We start from the raw sequence: 24,758 nt of genomic DNA on the forward strand, positions 1-24,758 counted from the left end.
AAGAGGGTAAAAAAGATCAAAAATGGCCTTAGAAAATCAGTGGTTTGTTGTTATCTGCCTCATTCTGTGTATTAGCGGAGATACTATTAGATCAAGTCATACCCAAATTAGTCAAGGAAATAGGATTTTAAAAAAAATTGGGAACTCAGCTTTTTGAGACTGCTATGTGGCCTGAGCCAGGGCTCCTAGAATGAGGGTCAGGAGTTTTGAATGAAAAAGCCATTGAAAGCATCTAGAGCTGGTCATTCAATTTTGAGGATATTTACCAAAGTTGGGATGATGGTAAAAATGCCACAAAATACTGTAGTGCCTTTGGGAGGGGGTGAGCTAGAGTCCACTTTGATGGTCCTGTTATGGATTGGGCAGGAAAGGGGCAGCAGCATTTCCATGGGTTTAAAAGCAGCCAGCTGGTCCTGCAGCACCTTGGTGAATCAAATTCAACTTTATGAAAGCCAAAGTTTATATTTCACAGATATCTCTGTAGGTCATATCAGCTTATATTTTTGATGGGAACCTTGGTGGCCTGGCAGGAAGGGAATGGGGCTAAAGTAACTGTGCTTGTATTCAAGTTCCAGTTTCAATATCAGTGAGCTATGCAACTGGAGATATGCTGCTCTTTGAGCTTTGATTTCTATAAAATTGGAATTGAGTAGTCCCCCCTTATTGGCAGTTTTGCTTTCTATGGTTTCAGTTACCTGCAGTATAGTACAACAAGATATTTTGAGAGATAGAGACTGTACTCAATTAACTTTTATTACAGTTTATCATTATAATTGTTCTATTTTATTATTAACTATTGTTAATCTCTTATGATGCCTTATTTATAAACTTTATCATAGGTATGTATATATGTAGAGGAAAAAAACCCATAATGTATAGAGGGCTCAGTACTATCCACAGTTTTGGCATCCACTAGGGGTCTTGGAATGTATTCACCTTAAATAAGGGTGGACTCCTGTAACTCTTCTTACTCCATCACAATTATAGAACCAAGAGGCATGGCAAAAGCATTTTTGGGGGGTTACATTTCTGATGCTGATGTGAGAATTCTTTAACAGTGTCTCTGGAAAAAAGACATTTTATCTATGACTTTCAGGACAGAGCCACCCAAAATGTTTCAGTTGACTGAATGTCCCAAGGTCATTCTGGCCTAGTAGGCTTAAAACAAATGCGCTTCCTCTTCTGTACAGACTAGTTCCCACTTGTTCTGACCATATTCCATTTCTCACCGAAATTGAGAATTTTACTCATGAACTCTCAGAATAAAAACTTGAGTGAGACTCCTTTTATTTTTGAGAAACTTTTTTGTCTGGTAAGATGTCTCAGATAAATACATCTAAATATAAATCCATCTGCCCATCCATCCCAACATCACCATTCATCCCTCCATGCATTTTTTCATCTAGTCAATCAACATTTATTTATTATGTACTCCACTAAATGATAAGATCCATAAGAAAAAAGATTTGTCTATATTGTGCATTACTCTTAACAACTAATAGAATGCTAAATATTTATCAATTAAATAGTAAATGAAATAAATTATCAAGCCCTTGCAGTGTCCACTGCATTTGGTCTTAGTTTTGCAGAATCAAGTGTTATCAGCTGGGGTAGGCAGAATAAAATATGCTCATTCTGAAATGTATTGAGATATGTTTTGCCCACTTTCAATCCATACACCATGCCATTTATGATAATAGCTAACATTCAATTGAGCATTTACTCTGTGCCTGTCACTGTGTTAAGCATCACATATAAATAAGGGTTTATAAAAGCACTGTTATATCTAATCCTTGCAATATTCGCTTAAAATAGGTCTAGACCAATTCTGCTTTCTAGATGGAGGCACCGAGACTCAGAAGGTGAGTAACCTGCACCAGGTCACAACTACAGCAAGTGTCAGAGCTGGACAAAGTCTGACAGCAAGTCCTTTTTACTTCCTACATTGCGCTGCGTCTCTACTAAAATTCCAAGCTGTTTATGATGTGATCTTCTGGCAAAGAAACAGTGTGAAATAAAATGTTAATTAACTGTCCTGGAATCTGAAGTGCACAATAATAGTGGGTATCCTCTGAGATCCTCCTAAGACCCCATGCCTTCTCAGATTGCACTAATCAGAAGAGAGATTGCTCTGCACAGCCCTGGGTGATTTGGGAGGCATATTCTGTGACTACGCAAGTGACGTATAGCCTAGTGGGGCAATAGAACTCTGAGCAATTCTCTGTCCTTCAGAGAGGAATAGGTCAAAATAAATCTCCCTAAAGGACAGTTTTGTGCAGCATTCAAAGCTGGAGACAAGAAAGGCTGAGGCTTGAGTACTGACTGTGAACATTAATCGCCTGAATTGCAGGTCCAGGTGCCCTCATGTGAGTCCTCTTTGGTGATCCTTTCTGTTAGCCATGCTCTCAGCCTGCACTGACTTCCTGCCTCCTTGTTTCTCTCCAAATTAAATTTAGCTCTTTGCTCGCGGAAGACAGTCAACTTTAACACTCAGACCTGACCCAAATATACAACTGTGCCACCTCACCTCACCTCCAAAAGCCTCATGGGTCTGCCTTGCTTGGCAGCTTGAAAAGCAAAAGCTGCTCCTACAACCTCCCCGAGCCATGAAACTGAGAAATGTCATTGAAACATAGAGTAATAGTTAGGAGACATATAAATACGCAGGACAGTTAGCAAGGAATGTGATAACTACTGGAGTTTGGACCAAAACAGTTTCTGGCTGCCTTTTTTTTTCTTAAATGGAGTGAATACAGGCTGAAAGAAGACAATTTTTATAAACAAGTAAAACCCTGAGCCTAAGATAAATGTTGTGATGTACACACTGTAGCTGTGATGAACTAGACATGGTGAGAAATGCAACATACTGAGAAAAAGACGAAAACTGTGATAAAAGTGTCATGATGCAAATTGTTTTACATTAACAATATTACACTACAAAGAAAGAAAGACAAATACTTTAATGCAGCAAGAGAAAAATAAAACAAAAGCTTCCCCTGCAACTGCAAGATAAGTGTGCCATTTCAAATGCGCACTTCCCCTGCTCACTGGGAGAAGCCTCCAGAGGGACCTCTCTGTGAGAGGGAGAGAGGCAGCCGAGAGACATACACCCACTTTAAGGCTCTGAGGCTACACAGAACATTTTTTCCCCCAGAAAAAGGCAGCTGTGTCACCTTGCCTCTGGAACCATTGATCATTCCCTACTCAACTGTGCACCCTGGCTTCTCAATTAACACCCTTTACAGTCCACTGTATGGCACACTTGAAGCTGTAAAGGTAACACACAAAGCCAGAAAAGGAAATACCGGCATGAATTTAAGGTATGATTAATGATTAGAAAAAAATTAATTGTGCTATTTTAACCTACCAAAAGAGGATAATCCCTCTTTGCCTATCCATGGAAACAGAAATAAAAAAGGAAATGGATGACTAAGTTAGAAGCCGAATAGTCTATCACCAACTACTAAAAAGGAAACTCAGAGTGATAAATGGGCAAGGATGCAATGGTGGTGCAGTTGGCACTCTCCTGAGGCTAGAAACTTCCGGAGAGCCCCGCTGCCAGCAACAGCCTGGCAAGGAGAAGTGGGAAGGATCGGTCCAGTGGCAGTGCCGACTCCACAGCATCTCTGAGGAGCTTTTCCTTCAGTCCCCAAGAAGAACCATCTGTAGCTGCTCGTTGGATCATGCTGGTTCTTCAGTTACCTTCCAACAAATAAATCTTTGTATTTTTGAATTAAAAGAGAGAGCTGATAAGAGGAGGAGAGTACTATGAGAAACAGAAGGTATAACAATTTTTAAACTACCCCTAGTGCCATCTAGGAACCATAAGGACATTTTGCTTCCTGGAGATAATAGTGGTGGCAGCTGCCATGTTTTGAAAGCTTCCTTCATGGCAGGCTACAGGCATCTCATTTAATGATTTCAATAACCCTGTGAGGTAGGTCTGATTATCCCATTATCCAGATGAGGAAACTGAGATTCAGCAAGGTTAAGTAGCCTCCTCAAGCTCATACTGCTGGTAAGTGGTTGACACAGAAATTGAGGACATGTTGGCCTAATCCCAAAAGCCCATGTCCCTTACTGTCATATTCTACTGGCACTTGACATCACAACCAAACAACTTATCCCATTTATAAGATCTTATAGAAAGAGCACACAGTCATTGGGTCTAATGGACAGCAACCCAGCACTTCAGTAAGATATGACCTTGGGTTTAGCGGCTTGCTCTGTGCATTCTCCTACTCGTAACCAAAGTTCCATAATTAATATTAAATTATGCCATTTGGGGAAGCACCATTAATATCACATCAGGGGCCACAGAAAATGTTTAAGAAAAGAATGAACTCAACTCACTAAATCAGATGTTTTCCTTGTTTACATCTATCAAACAACTGTACTCATGGGATGCCAAGGAGAGAGCTCCCATCAACCCCAGACAGGGGGCTCTACCTCAGGCCTCACCAAGCAACACTGGCTTCTTTAAAGATCACACAGCAGTCAACATTTTATCAGCACTCAACAAACAAGTTAAGGTTTGGCTTAAATCTGAAGGTCTCTCTCCCTTTGGCATATTCTGGGATAATAGAACAAATGTCAAATCAGTACAAGATGGCATATTTACAAAATTGCACCCTGTTTTGCATAACCTAACGATGCAGCAGTTCTTAAGGATTGAACATTTCAAATCTGCTAGCAGAAGACTGCCAAATCTATGACTGTTTCATACACTTGCCAAAAGCCTATCAAATTTTGAGCAAAATGCAAAATAAATCTCCTCTACAAGTTAAATCAGTCCCTTCTGTGTGTTCCAGGCTGCCCTCTTCTCTTGGCAACAAGGCTCAGGACTTGGGTCCTATTTCTCTTGCCCTTGATCTGATACTTCTTTCTGTGTGTATTCATAAATCCATCCCCTCCCCAGGCTTATGTCCTGCCTTCTTGGCCAGCATTTGGCTTGCTCTTCTCAGAGCCCTTCTTCTGTTATCCCTCAGTTCATTGGACCTGCTTCACACATCGCCAGAAAACCACTCTTCCTGCTATTCATTTGTCTACTGTGCTGATCTGCCTCCCCCTAATATGTAACCTATTGAGAACATCATGCTCATCCTCCCCATCTTCTGAAATCTTTCTCTAGTAATTCAGATTAGTGCCCTCTCTCCCTTTTCTAACCCTCAATATCAATATGTTGCATAACATCTTTGTGCCTCAGTTTCTGTGTCAGTAAAATAGAAACACAGTACTTATCTCGGAGGATCTGGAGGAGACTAAACCTGATAACCCATGTAAAGAGCTTACAATGATGACTTGCCATAGAAGCACTTAATAATGAATGAAAACATGAATGAAAGAAGTGAAACTAGATCCCTTGTGGCTAGGAGCGGAGAAGGGGAAACCCTAACTTCTCGGCCACTCCCCTTCCCCTTCCTATATGCTCCTAAGGTATAGAATTCCTGGAGCTTCATAGTCACAATTGGAAAACCACAAGTCTTTTTCATACATATTGGCTACTTTGTCATATTCAAATTCATCTTTTATTTCCTACTCTCTTTTATTTCTCTCCCAAGATACTGTTTTTTCTAACTGACAAGGAATAAACTTCTGAATGATTAAAACGCCAGGCACCTTGAATGGGTGAATGAAAGTCTACCACATGTTAACATTTTTTACAAGTTTGACTAAAAGACCCGTGACTGACCACATGAGAGACCATTCCTCCCTGTTAGGAGCCCACTCCGCAAGGTGTGGCTACAGCTGCTGTCTGCTGATTGACATTGGTTGTGAGGGTTGCCTCTTTGGATCTGATTCCTTTGCTCAAATCTGTCACCGTATCTGTCTGCTGTGGACTGAGACACATTGCAGAAAAGATGTTTCCATAGAGCTATACTGCCCTTTAGCTCAGATTTGTCACCGCTCCACTTTAGCTGCCCATTTAGAGCTTCTGGTATCAGCTCCTTGAGATAAGAGGGGATGAACATCTCCTTTCCTCTTTGACGTCTGGATATCGTTTGAAAGTGCTTCTCCCTTGCCTCTTGCCAGTAGGTGGATGATTATCTCCAAAAAGAGTCTTATGGAGTCACTGTTTGTGTCACTGCATTGGGTCTAAGCCTTAGTCTCAGGGTCCCCTAATCCACATGGCAGCTTTGAAAGAATCAGAAAGGGTGCTCCATCTGGTTTGACACAGCCCTGGAGGTGTGTGCCTTAGAAAATGGAGTGTGGTCTGGCTTTCAGCAGGGCACAGGCTGAACAACTGCACATGGCATCCCCGCCTGTTCCCTTCATGTATGCAAATGGCTCTTCTAATTCCCTTTCCTCAATGGTGAGAAGGACTTTGATTTCACATGATGTGCTTCTCTTGGTGATGTGGATTTCTCTAAATTCTTCCAAATCCAGACCAACAATCACCTAATAATAAATCCTTTTCTTATTTGAGTTTGATTAAAAACTGCCTTTTCTTCCAGAGGCTGTAATTCTGGCCACCGTATCAGTGGCTCTTTAGCTGAAAACATGGACAAAGATCAAGGCCTTACTTGTTACACACTTTGGTCATTCCTAATCCTCAGTGTACTGAAAAGAGTCACTGATCCAGACTAAATGTGAACCGCTTTAAAAATATTTCCTTCTGATCCACTGAAATGCACAGGGTGGTGAAATCCTCTATGGAATTGTCTCCTTTGTCTTTTCAAAAAGGATGGGAGGAAGACAGAAAGGGAGAGAAGGAGAGAGAGGGAGAGAGAAAGAGAGTGAGCGAGAGAGAGAGGAGAAAAGAAAAACAACCTGGGAAAGAAAAGTAAAAGATGGGGTCCAGAGGGGCAGCTGGGGCCTTGGAGGAAAATAGAATCTTTGAATGTATTCCTGCCAGAGACAAAAGCACAGGCTCATTTAAAAAACAAAGGAGGGCAGCTTTATTCTAAAGCCTGCTGTGCACCAAAAATAGGCACTTAGATTCAGTTCTCCACATAGATTCAGTTCTCCACATTTCGGAGGAAGCAACTTACCACGGTGGAGACAATTCAGTTAGTGCATTTGCCTCACTTGTATCCTGCCCACCTTAACTATCGCCCTCCCAAATAATTCCTCTTAGTAACACATTGGGAACCTTTAGCTCCCTGGTACTGGCAGTTTTAATGTGTCCATTGCCAGCAATGAATTTTGTGCCAAGAAAACCCGACTCCTGGCGTGGAAGGATTAAACAGTCCTCGGGTGCCATCTGTGCAGTGAAGTGAAAGAGTGACTTTGTGCACCCAGTGTGCGTGTGTTGCCATTGGCAGGAGGAAGTGACTTCTATTTACATAACTACCTCATGCAGCGAACACCTAAAGGGGGAGATGGAAATGGCCACCGCAGTGGGGGGTAGAGCTGGAGAAGAGGGGGATCTATGTGGGAACGAGGAGTCTATAGGAAAGACTGGAAATTTATGCAGGTTGAAATGGCAGACTACAGCTAATTATCCTATCTCATTATATAGGGAGGGCTGGTTGAAGGGGAAATACCCCATTGGCTGATGTTCTTTGAGGAAGTAGGGTAGGTGCCGTGAACCTCCTTAGATGTGAGGGTTAGGGCTTGATCTTGTGCTTCCAGCCTCCACTTTTTAGAATATAACTTTTTAAAAGAATGTTTTGGATTCATCATCCACCATGTTCAAGTGAGGGGTTGGGATCCTAGGCAGTTTCACCTCCTAAAGTTCACCTCAGGAACTTTCAGTATTTTCTAGGAGAAAACTCTTTGACAATCAAATTTAAGTAGTCTGGTTGGGTCGTTAACAAGAAAATTTGAACTGGAAAATGAAAGCCGCAATGAAGAAATTCTTGTATAACAATGTTTCCCTTCAAAAAGTATTTAAGTTAAATCAGGAAAGGTTTGAGGGTTTATACTCCCTAAAGGGGAAAGCAAAGAATATAATGTTGAATAGCTTATACACCTTGAAGAGCTAACAGTACTGAAGAGGGGAAAATGCAGTACAAGATACCTATCAGTTCAAGGTGGAATAAAATTGAGGATTCAGAGATATACGAGGAAACTATCAAAAGGGGATTCAAAAGATGATGCTACTCCACTGAGAGGGCTGTGTAAGTTTCTGAGTGGATGGAGATGGAGGGGAAATGACACTCCAGGTGGAAGGAGCAGAGGGCAAAGGCACAAAAGGGAAAGCCACAGAAACATTCAGAGAACAGCAAGCATTCCAGACAAAGTGGGCTACCGTAGGAAGGGTGCCGAACACCTGGTAAAGAGTGAGGACTGGGCTTAGTTGAGTACACAAGAAGGAACCATGAACATGTTGTGGGTGGGAGTCAATCTCCCAGCTCTGTGCGCAATAGACTGGAGTGTGAGAAGACAGGATAAGGGGAGACAAATTGGGTTATTGTTATAAAAGGAGATAGGTTATATGACAATAGCAATGTGGTTACAAAGAAGGAAATGAGTGTCTAAAGCAGCTTATGGGAGGTGGAGGAGAAAGAATGGGAAGAATTGAGCCCTAAGTATTAAATGCAACCCTTAGCAGAAATGGGGACAATGTAATTACGGGACTTTTTTTTAGGGGTAGATGATCTGTGCATCTCACTTTGCAGATTGTTACTTTTCTATCTTAACTGATAAACAGACAGGAAAACTGTCATATAGCCACTAACACAAAAACACTGCTATCACAGCTCCCTGCACACACACACACACACACACACACACACACACACCCCTTACTCATTAAGCTGAAAGTAATTGGTAAAACTAAATTGTCTATACTTGTCTTGCAAAACTGGAAACTTTTGAGTTTTACTGTGTTTTGATCAGATGACTTCAGCATCCATAGTAATAGTGATGACATCTTACAAAAACATACGGATATTGCTCAGAGCAATGTATTAATATGAAGTCATGACACAGATGAGAAGAAATTGTGTTCTTAAGTTATTCTTACTGTTTTTCTTTCTCTTTAATTCACTGTCTTGGGAAAAATTGTGAACATTCTTTGGAAAATGTAAACATCATAGATGATTTACCTTGTCAGCTGTAAGTTTCAGGGTTTTAAAACAATTTTTTTCCAACCTAACATGATAAACAGAATCAGCAAAGTTTTGGAATGATCAAAGTGCCAGAAGGGTCCCTAGTACTTATGCTAGCACTTCCAGCTGCATCAATGTGGCACCAAAGACAATGCTCTGGCTTTGCCGTGGCATCCACACTAGCACATGGGGGCTGTCAATGATAGTTGCACCCACACCATATTTTAAATGCTATAGCCCATCTGCAGAGCAACCTGCCCACTGGTTCTCCCATCAGGCAACCAGCCTGTTGGATGCTATTCAGTGATTTAGGTTTAGGGCTTTTTAAGGGTACTGCCCAACTGTACCTACCTCTCACCTGCTTTACTTAAATCTTGTGTGAACAAAACCGTACATAATTGGCTATGAGTAAGAAAATTATAGTCTCATATATACATCTTATGATAATACTGTAAGAAATTTCAATATATAGCTAAAGGTTTAGAGAGTCTTCTGGGCTCTAAAGGAATACGTTGAATTTCTAATAGGTTTTCTAAACTGAAATTTTATAATTAAAGTAATTATCTGATGTTGCTTTGTATTTCTAAATGAATGCATATTGTGACCTATATAGCATACGATAAAGACTGTAATTATGCAGAATATAGTAGGGGAAGCTATTGGAGTATCTCTAAACCACCTGTGTTATTTCTTTTTAACAAGAATTTTGTTGGAAATAAAAATATATATTTTCTAGAATAGATATACTTAAGAAGGTTCTTAAACCACTTATAAATAGGTTATAAAAAAGGCATAGGTCCTCATCTCTTACCCTGTAATGGTCAAGGTTGTCTTCTGGAGTTGGGAGACCCATGTAACGTTCTGTGTACACTGAATCTGTGAAAGAAAAAAAAGTTTAATTCATACAATAACAACTTTTCTTGCTTTTAATGGGCCACTTCAGTGTTTCCATATGTCTTCACTCATGTATAGGAATATAGAGTTACTCTCATAAGTATCTCTGTGTGGTTATGAAGAAGGAAAAGGGAGGCTAAAGCAGCTTATGGGAGGTAATTTTTTACTTGCCTTGCTCATATAGCCAGAGATTCTAATTCCCAGCTCCCTGCATACTCATACCTTTCCACACTGAGCCCTAACCCATTCTCACTTTCCCCTTACAGTGGGGCAAAGGGAGATCAAACCAGATGATCTAAAATCCAATCAATAATCCACCTACAGGAAAGTCAAATGTGAAGTGCTAAGGGGTAAGGGATCTTAACATTATCATATGACCCTCTCAAGGAATTTTAGCTAGGAAGTCACTTAATGCCTCAATTGTGTTGAAATTTTTTGATTATAATACAAGTATGTGCCCTGATTTATGATCATCTATTTCCTTTTGGAGACCCCTAACAATGTTCGATTACTAGTTGCTGATTTAAATCATATTTTATTTTGGGGGTCAGGCTATAATTCACTATAATAAAAAGAAATAATTCAGTTATCATTTATTTGCTATGTATCCCCACATCGGCTCAGCTACTCCATCATAATGCAAGTTAAACATTTGTTTTCTCTCATTTTGTGGTGAAGCCTCAATTTTCGTGGTATAACAGTTGAGCATTGTGAAACAGATTACATTAATATCTGTCTGCTGAAATGACATAAGCTCTCTTATCTATAAATATGGTTGAAAAACAGGTTGCATAATTGGTTTGGTTATTTTGGATAGTTAAACATATTTTGCCTGATTTAAAAAAAATTAAATGATACATTATATATATTTGGCCTAAAATATCAGTAAAAAAAAAAATTTGTTGAGGCCAAATTGCAATAAACTTTAAAAACCTGACATAACTGCTTTGAAAACTGCCTCCTTAAGTGACCAGATTACAGCTAAAAAGTCTAAGAATTTTATCTTGCCATTGTGCTGTATAGGTTAATGGCTTGAATTGCACTATAATTTACAAGCATTTCAAAGCCAATTTCATTAATTTTAAAAATAGGTATATTATCTAAATTCAACATTCTAACACTTTTTGAATGACTGGTATTGTAGATTAGAAACTACACTAATGAGTGTTAGTTGCTCCATATGTATACTTTATGCCATTTCTCTGAAAGTCAAAATATTTTCCTCCAAAATTACTAACAGTGATATTTTATCATTTTGATTAACATGAAAACCGACTATACGTAATTTTATATACTTAAAGGACACTAATATAAAAATAGAATATTTTAAAAGACACTTTAAAATATAAGATCTTCATAAAATGCTTGTATCTTTTTTAACTTTAGTATTTAAATATTAATATCTCAGGCTGTATGTTAGATGGGGGAAAATGACCTTTAAGGGCAAAACACATTTTCCTCTAGGTAGCTGCAGACTTTAATTCTGCTTGTCATAGAACACAATACTCTTTTCTTATTTATGCTAACCAGGTTTACGTGTATAAGAAGATCTGAAATTTTTAAAATAACATTTAAAAAATACTGCACAATGCAATTGTAAACTTTTAAAAAATATGCCTTAAAACACCATTTACATATTCCTTTTGTCCCATCTTTGAATAAAATTGTTTAAATTTACACATATATAAGAACTCTAGACAATTCCTATGTATTATGTTGGTCTATATACATTAAATGAAGTTTTCTTCTCATTTCATATTTTTAAACTTACAAAGATTTACTCCATTATTTTATTGACCACTAGAGGTCTCCAAAAACAAGCCATCCAACAGAACAATTAATATCACGCAGAGAAATATTATGAAAACAAATTCATTGTGTGTAGATAAAATTATAACTATGCCCTCCAATTTTCTTAACAGAAAGATAGAAATGTATTTCTACATTGGTTTATCTTGACTGGGAGAGACTTTAAGAGTCTTTTCCTCTGGGTACTACCATATTTCTGGATATAAAATATTTAATGAGCTATTCATCATCAACCATTCTTTTCTTACACTAGACAGAAGACTTGAGATGGGGTCAGAAGAGGTGCAGGAAAATCATTCATCTCCTTACCACCCCGACTCTTCCCTCCTCCCTCATCTTCCATCGCTTACTCCCTCCCCGTTGAGAATTGCAGTTTTAGAGGTGTACGATGCCTTGCAAAATAATAGTCTCTCAATGACAAAGAGCATATTCTAGCGTAGTTTTCACCTATTAAGAGATAGTGAAAAAAAGAAACCAACCCTCCGATAGGTATTTCCACTGTTTCTCCTCTCCTCTTCCCATCCAAAGCCCTACTTATATTTGACATTTAATTGAAGGGAAAGAGATACACACTTCTCTCACTCTGCTAATATGTGAAACCCAAGAATCAAATTAGAGTAAAGATAAGGAACGATTTATATGTAGAAATGTAGCATTGGGGCTGTTTTGAAATTTGGAAAACAGAATTTGTTGATAAAAAACCAAATGTGTAATAAAATATACCACCCAGCTTTGCACAATAGCAGAATAAATGAGATCATCTTATTATAGGTATCCAAAAAGAACCTCTAAGATGAATCAGCCTATTATTCGCTGTAAAAACACTGAAACTCAGAAAGGAATGGCTTTGTTACTGGCATTTTGAGGTCAACACTCCGTATCTCTTTGTACCTGGCAGCAATTACATACCATAGTACTCCCACCGGGATACAGGCGCCACGGCTATTCCACACTTGAACACGCCGCTTCCCGATCCCAGGACCATTGAGGTTACGTACCCTCCATATGACTAAGGAATGGAAACAGTTATTTTTATGGAGGTAAAAGAATAAGGACATATGGTAAGCGAATCGCAGTTTCCACATTTCTCACATCTTTATATACTGTGCCTCTTTAGAGATAAAAAGCATGGTATAGGAGGCTTAAATTGGCCTTAATTGGACAGTATCTTTAAAGACTACACTTTCAGAGCCCTGATCCCTTTCTTGGTAGGTATACAGGGGAAAATATGGAAACTTTGCTGACCCTAGTGACTGGGTGGTACCAATTATAGAATATTTAAAAACAATAACATGAAATCTTTACTGACTGATGCATAAGAAAAAGTCTCCTTCCTTCTTTCCCTTCCCTCTTCCCTCCCTTTCACTCCTTCCTTCTTGCTCTTTCTACCTCACCTCCCTCGCTCATCATAATAAACAAAGGTGTAAGCCTGACTCAGTGGAGATTCTGCAGGGTTACTGCCCAGAGACCTAAGGCTTGATAGATGTGATTTTCACCTCCAAATATGTATATACGAAAGATAAATTAACCTACTCTGAGTGATATTCACTAACGAATACATACAGATTCATCAGTCAACTACTCACCCAGCCCCAAATTGCAATTCGTTTGTTGTCCACAAATCCCATTTTTGAAAATTGTCTAAAACACATGGAAAAAGTCCACAGATCAGTACTACATTGTGTATAGAAAACTTAGATAAGGCACAAATGTGAAACCCTGCCATTTGTTCTCTGCTTCATTCTATTTGAGACTAAAAATTGCTGCCAGTAATCAAATAAACACCCGAGATAAATATCTATCATTTTAACCTAAGATCCAGATGAACATGGTTTACTTTCGTTGTTCATAAAAATTGTGTGTGTGCGTGTGTGTGTGTGTGTGTGTACGATTCACAGAAAACAAATCCTGGCAGTTTTTTTCACAGCTTTATACAAAAATTTGCAGCCCAGATGCACTTTTCTTTACATAATTGAATTTAAATCTCTCCAGATGTTTTTCAGTTTGGGAGAGTCTGCCCCTGCAATGGAGAAAGATAAGGGCACGAAAAACTTCTGAGTAGGGCTTAGAAATGCCTCTGGGCCCCCTACCTGAGAACTTCAACACCATTCTCTAAGTAAATCCCTTCTTATGCTGGGTGTTGATGAGTTAGCTAGGCACCATGCACTCAATAGAAATAAATTTTTCCTTGATGGATTAAGAAGTCTTCTTTGCCACTAAACTGTGTTCAGAATTGGAATCCAGGTAAAGAAATAAGAAAAATGTTTTATGCACCTATTTCTTAATATTAGCCTGACATCAAAAGAAATTTTTTTTTACTTAAAAATACCTGACAAACGAAACTTAAATTTTTAGCATTGTGGATGGTTGCACACCTTTGCATTAACCAACCTATCTTGATTTTGAGAATCTTTGTGTTTTCACGTAATGATGTATGTCCTAAGTTGCCCTAAGTTAAGCAGTGTTAGAAAAAAATTAAAACCGTTTTCAACTCATCTTTTCCACGTAAACTTTGTAAAATTGAAGGAGGCAGACATACAGCAATGTGCACCAGATCATTCGTGTATAAATTGGTCAACCTTTACAAAGTGAATGTATCCTTGAAATCATGGCCTATGCATGCTATCAGAAGCCTCTAAGGCATTTCCCTCTTTGCAAAGGGACAAAAGGAAACGTTTTTCTTTTATTGAATTCCATAAAAATTTCACTGAACTTTTTTGCCTGGTTTTTGTCTTTACATAAATTGGATCTTGTAGAATGTACACTTTTGTGTCCGGCTTCTTTCATTCAACAGTGTATGCGATTCATCCATGTTGTTATGCTTAGCTCTTTGTAGTTTGTAGTTGCAATTCGTTTGTTGTGAAGCCAAGCCAAGACTTGATAGATGTGATTTTCACCTCCAAATATGTATATACGAAAGATAAATTAACCTACTCTGAGTGATACTCACTAACGAATGCATACAGATTCATCAGTCAACTACTCACCCAGCCCCAAATTGCTGTATAACTTAGTGTGTAGTATAAACACACTATTTCTCATTACTTATTTAACTGGGGTTGTATATAGTAGATCCTCAATTTTGTAATTTTAGGGCTTTCATTAGTCAGATTTGAGAGGCCCTGGAAACTATGCCCTCTCTCCCAGAGGAGCAATCTGGATAGATACAAGGTTATTTTTAAAATATCAAAGCCTCACTCTTGAACAAATGTATCCTGTTTATTCTAAATCTCTATTTTTTAATTGTTAAGGAAAATAACTAATCATTAACTTTAGTAAAAGAGAATTTCTTTCACTCAGGAATCCCTAATAAATTGTCGTCGTCTCCTCTCTCCATCTACTTAATCATTCATGGATCCTTCTGCATTTCCTAGTCTATGATTTCATAACATCATTTTCAACCACCCTCCCAATTATGCTTCCCCAGACATCCATGCTGTTGGTTATAGAAACTCAAAGTTACATTTCCCACATACCAGTTGAATGTAATTAAATATAAGAGTTGGAATGAGACTGGCTTCAAATCCTGATTCACCTTAGCAAGGTATCTAACCTAATAGTCTCCATTCATTTAATGAAAATATGGGGGTAAGAAAACCCACCTCTCAGGGCTTCAGCGACAATGCCTGCAGGTAAAGCACTTCCCATGTAACATGCATATTGTGAGTAACCATCATTCATTGTTAACATCTCTTGAGCCAGATCACATCTGCTTATAGTCCCATAAGTGAAGAGCACAAGAATGAGATGTGGTTCATACCTATCAGAGCCCTTATACATAGGACCGATGATGGCTGTGCTCCACAATTTTCCCAAAATAGCAGAGCCACCCTCATCCAGACTGTAGGAGCTTCTCCTAGGACTTCATAGTTGTCACTGCCTGTGATGTAAATGTACACTGTAGTCCTCTCTTTATTCTTGACTGTGAAGGAATGGGCTTGGCTTATTTAGTCAGATGTTTACTAGGGTACATTTATCCCTCAGTTTGTCCCCGAGTCTGATGAATTTTGAGTTTCCGTTCTTAGAAGGTGGTAGGACATATGCCAACTCCCTTTCTAGAGTCTCATACAGAGATGAATTTCGGAAATGCTTTTTTTTTTTTTAACTTCATATAAATCTACAATGTAATATATTTTTATCTAAACATAACATCTTCACTAAAACCTACCATAAAGATAAAAGATTACAAATTCATCCCAGAACACTTTAAATTATTTACACTTTCCAGCTTTAAAATGTAAATTTTAAAGGGGAAAAAAAAATCAGATGACCTTTGACTTCATCTCCTAGTCACTCACCTGGCTGCTTCAATTTGATCTTCAACTTCAAATGTTCCCAGTCTTCTGTTGATTGCATGCATGATCTTATCTCCTTGGTAACCACTTCCTCTGCCATCAAAGCTAGCTACTATAATGTTTTCTGTGCTTGCAAGGTAAGTGGCCCAGTTGAGTCTGAAGACAGCGTCTGCTTTTTGACTACACGGGCCTGCATACCTATGAAAAATACCAAATTGTTAGCTGTCATGGTTTTCCTGAATCAAATGAGGAATGCTTACATTTCTCTTCCCCGTGAACAAGAAGTGTGCATCCTTCCCAATCATGAGCCTGAAACTGTGCCAGCCTGTGGGGTGTCCAGAATGAGTCCTCTAAAACTTAGCAATACAACTACCATGGTTGTGTATTTCCTTCAAAGATACTTGTCAGTTTTGTCTTTGAAGATAGTTATCAAACACAGACTTCATAGGCCAACATTTAAAAAGTATTAACATAATCTTGGAAATTAAAGTAATAATTTCTCTAATAGTTAAGAAAGGGGAGTTGTGTTATAAAAAAAATGATGATGACAACAATAAATGCAGCTTTGGATATCTTTCCATCTCAGCTTACAAATACTCCTGGACTACAAGTTTATTTCCTTCTTTTAGGACTTGACTTCTGCATCATATACTTTGCATTTCCCATAGCACCCGGCACAGTCTTGCTCACAATGACTGTAAATCATTGTGGAATGGATTGCAGTAAGAATGAATGCTAATATTTAAAACTTCAGAGGAAGAAACAGGTTGCATTGGAAAACGGGCATGTCATTGGGCATTCTATTTACTAGCAAGTTTAACTCCCTTGTATCTGCAATCTTCACAGGCTACAACTACCCTACACAGAGCTGTGTGCACAATCTCTGTAAAGTTCTGTAAAGTGCTCTCTTTTCTGCTTGTTAATCAAGAGGAGCTCCTTATAGCTCATTTCAATTCATTTAAATATGTCATCTCTGCACCATCTACACGACTCCTGGACGTGGATACTCTCCAATAACTTATTCCCTCCCCAGCCCATCTCTCCACTCATCTGCTCACTGTCCCCCACACAGGATAGGACAAGTCCTGCTTACATGCCGTTGCTAATGTTTTCCTTCTACTTAGGGATGTCAGTCAAAAGAACTTTAAACAAAATACTATAACATTCTAACTTTAAACAGGAAAATGCATTCATGCATTTCTTGAACAAGCAAACATTTTTTCACAACATGTGAAATGTCTTTCTCCTCTCAATTATATTAAATTTGGTAGATTAAGAGTTTGCCTTAATATTAGGTGTGTATCAAGTTCCCTAACCCCAAGATTAAACAAGATTATTTTTAAAGTAGAAAAAAATATATAGACCTTAAAAGAGGAAAAGGAAAATAACTGAAAAGAAATATGTATTAAATTTAGCATTTTTAAAAACCTTTTCTAATGGAGATCAAATCATTACTTACTAGGAAGGCAAAGAAGATAAAAATATCACTCTAAAGGACGCTTTTTTAGCATTGGAGCCGAAGCCTAAAACAAATTAGTGTCACGAATGAACTGACTACATTTGCTACAATTATTTTACTTGAAAAGAAATTAGATAGTGCATCTGGAATTTTAAAATACCTGTCTTTTCCTTTCTTTATGTTTGGTTTTCATGAAACTGTGAATATAGTGCATCAAAGCTGTGTCTGATACTAGTATCTGTGTCCTCCCTTCCTCTCCCCACTTTTTTTTTTTTTTCTTGCTAGTAACAACAGAGACATTATGTCCCTGAGCTTCAATGTCTTTTCCGTATAATGGAACAACAGAACTTACTACATGGGCTTGTTGTGTGAATAAGGCAAAGGATGCCAAGCACCTGGCATTCAGCAGGTCCCTGCACAAGTGTTGTTTCATTTTGTTTTTGATATAGGAAATGATGCAAGCCAGGACAGGAAGAGTCTGACATTATGGCATCATGGGTGACCGTAGGGCAATTTTAGAAAAATTAAAGTAGGATGTATTCCTAATAATTATAAAAAATATTTTACAAAGCTGTCATACTTGAAATTCATATGAGTTCACATTCACTGTTCAAAGACTTTTGACTTCATAACTTTCTCAAAGACTTGAAGTTTTTATAATGAACATTCTCCTCTATCACTTCTCTTCACCAAAAAAAGGAATAGAAAATAGCCGGCAGTAATATTTCAGGAACTAAAGGAAGAGAAACATGAGGCAGCCAGTGGGAGCTGGGGTAAGGGAACTGTAAAGACCGTTAATGCCCATCTCTTACTTGTTAGAATGTCCAGGAGGTTAAGGATGAAAATGCAGACTTAAGAAATCCTTTGAAATTCCCTTGGAGTTCAGAGAAGCAAAACAAAAGAAAATCTATATGCCATTACGACAGAAAAGGAGTATCTCTCTTTTGTATTAAGAAGATGTGAGAAAACACAGGTTGAGTTTCGTGGCTGTACAATGAAAGGAGGAAATAATAAACAGTGATTCAGGAAGAGGGAAAGGATGCATTTGGCTCCATTTTTCAGTAAGCTGCACTGAGAAAAATATATATGACTGAATACTTCTAAGTTGCTCCCTTCTCTTGAATACTTACACATCTAATAGTAGAGGATATTTCTTGGATTTATCAAAATGGGGAGGCAAGATCATCTGATACCAAAATTCTAAACAAACAGAAAGACTAATTAGTGAGGTAAGAAAAATTATTAGTACAAGATTTTGTTCCTCATCTCCCTCAGTAGCAAGTCATTTCTAGAGTTTAACAATTTGTTAAATGAGAGTAGAAAAAGAAAATGAACTGCTTGGATTCAGCACATTTTTAAGCTATTACAACATTTTCTTTCAGGTTAAAATACAAGTTAATGTTAAAACATAAAGTTGTTTCTAATGTATCTATTAAATACATTGGTGCCTAGTAAAATAAAAGTGCATCTTAGAATTTCTAATGTTTTGTTTTTATGATTCTGTTCTTTGGCATCCGATCTACTGATCTAGTTTGTTTATGGCTTATGTTCTAAGTTTTCCTCCAAAATGTTTTCCTCTTCTTGAATTTCCTTGAAGCTGTTTAGGATTTTTAGTTGGCCCCAACTCTATTTTAGAATTCTGATTTAATAACATTTTTGTAATTCTTATTGCCATCCCAGACCGCAAATCTGAGTTCCCATTTTCAGCTCTGTGTTTCACAGAATGAGATCGGGTTTATATGGAGCAAACTGTTGCGTACATTCTGTATGATCTCCCACGGGTCTGTTTCATTCTCTGTGCTTGATTTAACATCAGTTTAATAAAATTTGTCCCTAAATAATGAGTCAGTTTCCTTTGCTCCCAAATAAAAGATGAGTTATAAAAGTGTTTTTCCACATTTAAATAAAATTATTCCAGATTCAGGAGATTTAAACTGTAGGCAAAAAATTCTTATCTCTAGAGCTATTTTTATCTAACATTTATCTTCCTTTTTGTTTATGTTTGTTACAATTATTTTACTTGAAAAGAAAAAAAAGATTTGGGAGTAAAATATATAGATAGATTTATCTTCAATTTATATTTTGCTGACTATTGTCATGCCTTCTGATTAAATGTGCTTATAAGAGCAAAATTTAAGTCTCTATTATAATTTCAGTAGAACACCAAACTATCAGTTGACCATGATACTTTTAATGAATATGCAAAACCCATCATTTGATCTCTGCTTTGTTTGAATTGGCATTAGTTGATGGGAAGGTGTTTTAGTCCCACTTTTTTGGAGATGTACAGTTTTTAGTTTCGGGGGGTTCTTTCTATTCACAGAGTCACGCCTTCCCAGCTCCCTCCTCCCTGACCTACCTTTCATCCTTCCTTTCTGTACTTTGAATGGCTATAACCACCTCCCATTGGGCATCCCCATCCCCACAGCTCCATCTTACCTCGCGTCTCAAGTCATCCGTCTACTAATGTGGCTTCCCTGACCTAAAAACCTGCAGGGGTTCCCCAGTGTTCATGACTGAAATAGAATGTCACATCTCAGTATTCAGTGCCTTCTGTACCAGGCTGTCAATGTTAGCTCTGGAAAACTCTAAGCTCTTGCCCCTCACATGTGGCTCAAGGGTCAGTAGCACTAGCATCACCTAGAAGCTTATTACAAATGCAGAATCCTGGACCTTTCTTGACCTGCTGGGTCAGAATGTCCTTGTTAACAAGGTCCCAGGTGACTCACATGCACATTCAGTTTGAGTAGCACTGCTCTAAACTGCTCTTCATGAGGATGCTATACTTTCCTGTGCTTTTCCTGATATTTAAAATTAGATGTGTTGAATCTTTTCTATTATCCTAAATTTTTTTAAAGCCTAAAATGAATCAATCCTAGTATAACTGATTCCTCCTTCCCGTATAAGCTGTTAGCCTTGAGTGGAAAAAATAAAGAAAAGCAAACAATAAATAACTAGATTTTCTACTCAAAGAACCTCATTGTTCTTACTGGTCTCTGAATGTAATCCATGATTACACAACCAGGCTGGGGACCACACTATGGGAGGTCAGGAGGGTTAGGAAAAATTCAAAATTTCTCTTCTGAGACTGAAGTTTCAATATTTTATAGCCAACATGAATTATTTTATACAACCATCTCAGATATCCTTGATCTCTTTGGGTTAAAAGTGAAATACGTTAGGATGTCATTAAGTTAAACAAACAATTAATACTAGTAGAATAATAGAGTCGCTAATGGGATAAAAGTGAACTAACGATAGAGCACGTTCTCCAAATCATTTCCCTTTTGACAGAAGAAGTTTTATGTAGAATGGTATTGTATTTTAAGACAAAAGGATGTAAAACTAGTATTTCTTTTGACAAGACATTTCATGGAGAAATAACCTTCTAAATTAGATTTATATATAACATAAAATACATATTTTCAGATCAAATTACTAAAGTTAGAGTGCATTGGTGTTTCCATGAAAAGTACTGTTCCAAAGGAATTTAACTTACTTGTTTCGTTCAAAATAATGAAGTCCAGCTTTTTGGAGGGCATCTGGACATTCTGCAGCATTTTATCCAAAGCTGAATTATCTTCCAGGACTCTCGGCCCTAAAGAAACACAGGAGACAGCAGTCATTCATTACAATGTGAAAAATGTGGATTCTACAGTGCAATAATGAGCAAACATGAAATTCACTGACGGGCTACACATAGTTCAGGTTATAAGGTTTGTGTTCAACTCACCGTCAAGACACAAAGCCAAAGAAAATCACACAATGCTAAGTACATGTTGGTCTTATTCAACACACTTTCTTAAAAACGAATGAAGAGTAAAGTGTGAAAAAATACCTTTATCATTCACACTGCTGTGTAGAGTATAGAGGGGCAGACCAGGACCTGTTAACACAATCAGGGGAAAAATGTTTTGGATGAATACTTCTTTGGAAAAGATAGTATACATGACTTTTCAAAAATATCATTTGTTACCATTTAACTTTGATGGAACATATAAATATTATAATGGATAAGAAGTTTAATACATGTTAGCTGTTTCTCCTCCCTCCCTCTTTAAAATAGTTGGAATTTGAGAGTAAGAAGTGCTACTGGAAAGGCACAGGGCTCAGTAGAATGAAGTAGGAAATGAATCTGTGCCCTGCTAGGCACCTTGGGCACATTATCATCTCTGAACTTAATATATTCATCTGCAAAGTAAAATGTGAGCTGACGTCCTTCCCCACTCTAAATCCGTGATCTCTCAGGGTTTTTCAGGCTCTGCCCAGGTGGGCTGCAGAGCCCTGGAGCCAGTCTCCCTAGCGAGGGATGGGTTTTCCCCCGTTGCCCCCACTCCCACGGAGTCCCAGAGCCAGGCGGCACATCTGCATAGTGCCTGACTTGGATAAGCGATTCCTTTCTGGCATGCAAAAGTGTTTTTCTCACAAGCCCATATCGTCACTATTTATCCCAACTGTGGTAGTTGCAGAGTGGAAGGTAATGTATAGAAAAGCTATTTTGTGAGCTCTTTAATTTTATGCGTTTGGATGATAATATTAATTTTTATACTGGATTAGAAACACAGTGAAGGCATTTTCCATACCTGGGGATGAATCCTGGTTCACTGGCCCTGTGACTTAGGACAGCAGAGCTGTGCTTTGATTTCCTCATATGAGGAAATGAGGATAATAATATCTACTTGATAGAGATTTCTTAAAGATTAAACAAGATCTTGAATATAAAGCTTTTAGCACGGTGCTTAGAATAAAGTGCATGCCCAAGAAATAATTGCTGAAAACAGTCATAGTAAAGAACCATAAAGAAAAGCATAATAATAGAATATACTAGTGAGGGAAGACTCAGATAACTGGTTTGAAAACATTTATTTATTTTTGTGCTATGGACAGTTCTTTTCAGAATATCCAGATCCTTTCTCCCATTTTGAGAAGTAACCTGGCATACTGTTTAAAAGGGAGTGCTAGGGAGGCAGAGGCCTGTTTTGAATCCTGCTGTGCCTGTAACTCGCTGTGTGACCACCTGCAAAAGTCATTTGGCCACTCCTTGCCTGGGTTTCTTCATTTGTAATTAATAATAGCAACAGCAACAGAAGATGGAGCAGTGAGCATGTTGGGTGACATGCACCAGCCACGTATATTTTCTCATTGAAAGGGACGAGTGCATAAAATAATCATCTAAAACTCCACAATATGTATGTGTTTAAGACTGAAGTGCTTCTGTTATACACAAGGGTCTGTGTGCGTGTGTGTGTGTGTGTGTGTGTGTGTGTGTGTGTGTGTGTGTTCGGTCTAAAGCAAGCTATGCAAGTCTCTCAGTGCTAAGGCGAAGAAAAGATTGTTTATGCTCACTACTTAAATGTGAGTGGAGAGAAGGGGACTTAGGTGATTTCAAGAGCTCCTCAGATTCAAAAGGAACAGAGGGAGCTGCTTGGAAGTGAGTAACAGCGGCGACTGCCCTCCCTCCCGGGGAGCTCAGGCTTACCGGAACATGTCAGCTGATAATACTTCGCCTCTTTACTGAATGACACAGAATAGTACTGACACCTTTCCGGATTCAGCTCACAACTAAGGCATGTCACTTTTGTATAGTCACTAAGCTGGATTCTGTAAAACCAACAACGGAAATTAAGTGCTTGAAGAAAAGATAAGTGAAAGGAAGGAACTGAATAAAGCCATATTCTAGTTTCAAAGACAGCAGAATGCCAACGCAATCTTCAGGACCCCCCCCCCCCTTTTTTTTTAACTTGAAATAAATACATGAATTAATAGTAACCTCAAACCTCCCATTGTTTGGAAATATCGCAAAACATTGAATAAAGCCATTCTCTTTTGTGGACATGTAGATTGACTTATGAAGGAATAAAAAGTGCTCAATAGCAATACCAGGTTAATATTTGTTAGGACAAGGCAAAAAATAAAAATAGAGTTCAGAAATTGTTCGTCAGCTAAAATGACTCAAGTCAAGCTCTTACTTATAAAGATTCCTTCCTCCTGGCATTCCTTTATATTCATTACTAATGTAGTATCTGGGAAGAGAAAAAAATGAAATATATATTAATTATGTTTTTTAAGAAGTCAGAGGCGATCCACTACACTCAGACCCCAAGCTTAAGTGTGCACCGAGCACGCACACGGGTGCCCGCCGCCCTCCGCCATTGCTTCCCTGGCCCTCACCCCTCAGAAGCCATTTTTCTCCGTCATCTCCATACAGAAAGGTCTCGTTCTCAACAGACTAAAATATGTAAAACCAGGGATTTCTTCCTTAATTAGAGGGACAAGTAAAAATTCAAAAGAAGGCTTCTGTCAAAAAATAGGACTGGACAGTTAGCCTGAAATTGAGACCCCACTCATTGATCCCGATTGCTTTATTTTCTGTCTTATAACATAAGCTACTAGATAGCAGGAGCCCCATGTTCCTGAGAGAGGCAGAGCCACTGCTGAAGAGGGCCTTCAAAAGCTACTTCGGGCGGCGGCCAAATTCCTCCGCGATTAGACCAATAAAGAATCATAAAAGGGCCTAAGATTCTAATGAAAAATAACACCCCCTTTTCTACCAACTCATATACAGCAGTTGACAGCCTCTGCAAAGCTTTCCATTTTGCAGAGAGTAAGGCCGGGACATGGACAGATAAAATTGCCTTTCCAAGCCTTCCAAAAAATCACTGCCAGCTGAAATTTAACAAGACGCCCCTGACTGCTAGTTCAGCGTTCCACGACGTTCAAGTAAAAGAGGATACAGCTCTTGTAATGTAAAGCAGGTAAGAGCAAGAGGTAGAGCTGCCTGGTGGCATGGTATCAAATCTGCTAAGCATATGTGAAAATCATTAAGGCTTCCGTATGTTAAAAAGAAAAAAAGTATTGAACACATTCCAAAAAGACTACTCTTTATTTGTAGGAGATTTTTTTCCTACTTCTGGGCAAAGAGGGCACGATTATGACAAGTAGGTTTATATCCTGTCAATTGTTACAATACTCACAGATAATCGCCGGTTAGAGCTTCTATCCCGATGACTTCCCAGGCTCCGTTTGTAATAAATGTGCAGTTCTAATGTGTTTAAAAAAAAAAAAAAAAAGATTGATTCGACACTCTCTCTGTTCAAAGTGGAGGATGAAATCATTTATATCAGGAATTCAAATAACCTTGGATTTTCTTGTTGGGTTTCCCCACCTCGTTCCACGTTACACAATACACCACTGAGGAGTTTAAATTAATCTGATTTTTATACACATTGATCAGCCTTACCAAATGATTTCCACTTCAAATTGGTTTCCAAAAAAAAAAAAGAGGTCAACATGAAATAAATTATG

At 38.3% G+C, this 24,758-nt stretch overlaps 1 protein-coding gene across 2 annotated transcripts in view; it reads right to left on the reverse strand.

The window, feature by feature from the left end:
• DPP4 (dipeptidyl peptidase 4) overlaps positions 1–24,758 on the reverse strand; it is an 86,334-nt gene that overhangs the window by 3,728 nt on the left and 57,848 nt on the right. For both annotated transcript variants that reach the window (XM_023217337.2, XM_023217336.2), the window contains exons 14-23: positions 24,428–24,495; positions 23,423–23,476; positions 22,933–23,054; positions 21,292–21,339; positions 20,953–21,051; positions 18,584–18,653; positions 15,998–16,192; positions 13,286–13,340; positions 12,609–12,708; positions 9,808–9,872 (exon numbers count right to left, since the gene is read on the reverse strand). In XM_023217337.2, coding sequence (XP_023073105.1) covers positions 9,808–9,872; positions 12,609–12,708; positions 13,286–13,340; positions 15,998–16,192; positions 18,584–18,653; positions 20,953–21,051; positions 21,292–21,339; positions 22,933–23,054; positions 23,423–23,476; positions 24,428–24,495 — 876 coding nt within the window. The remainder of the gene's footprint in view (positions 1–9,807; positions 9,873–12,608; positions 12,709–13,285; positions 13,341–15,997; positions 16,193–18,583; positions 18,654–20,952; positions 21,052–21,291; positions 21,340–22,932; positions 23,055–23,422; positions 23,477–24,427; positions 24,496–24,758) is intronic.

Source organism: Piliocolobus tephrosceles, chromosome 11 (assembly GCF_002776525.5).
Source record: "Piliocolobus tephrosceles isolate RC106 chromosome 11, ASM277652v3, whole genome shotgun sequence".
Classification (NCBI taxonomy): domain Eukaryota; kingdom Metazoa; phylum Chordata; class Mammalia; order Primates; family Cercopithecidae; genus Piliocolobus; species Piliocolobus tephrosceles.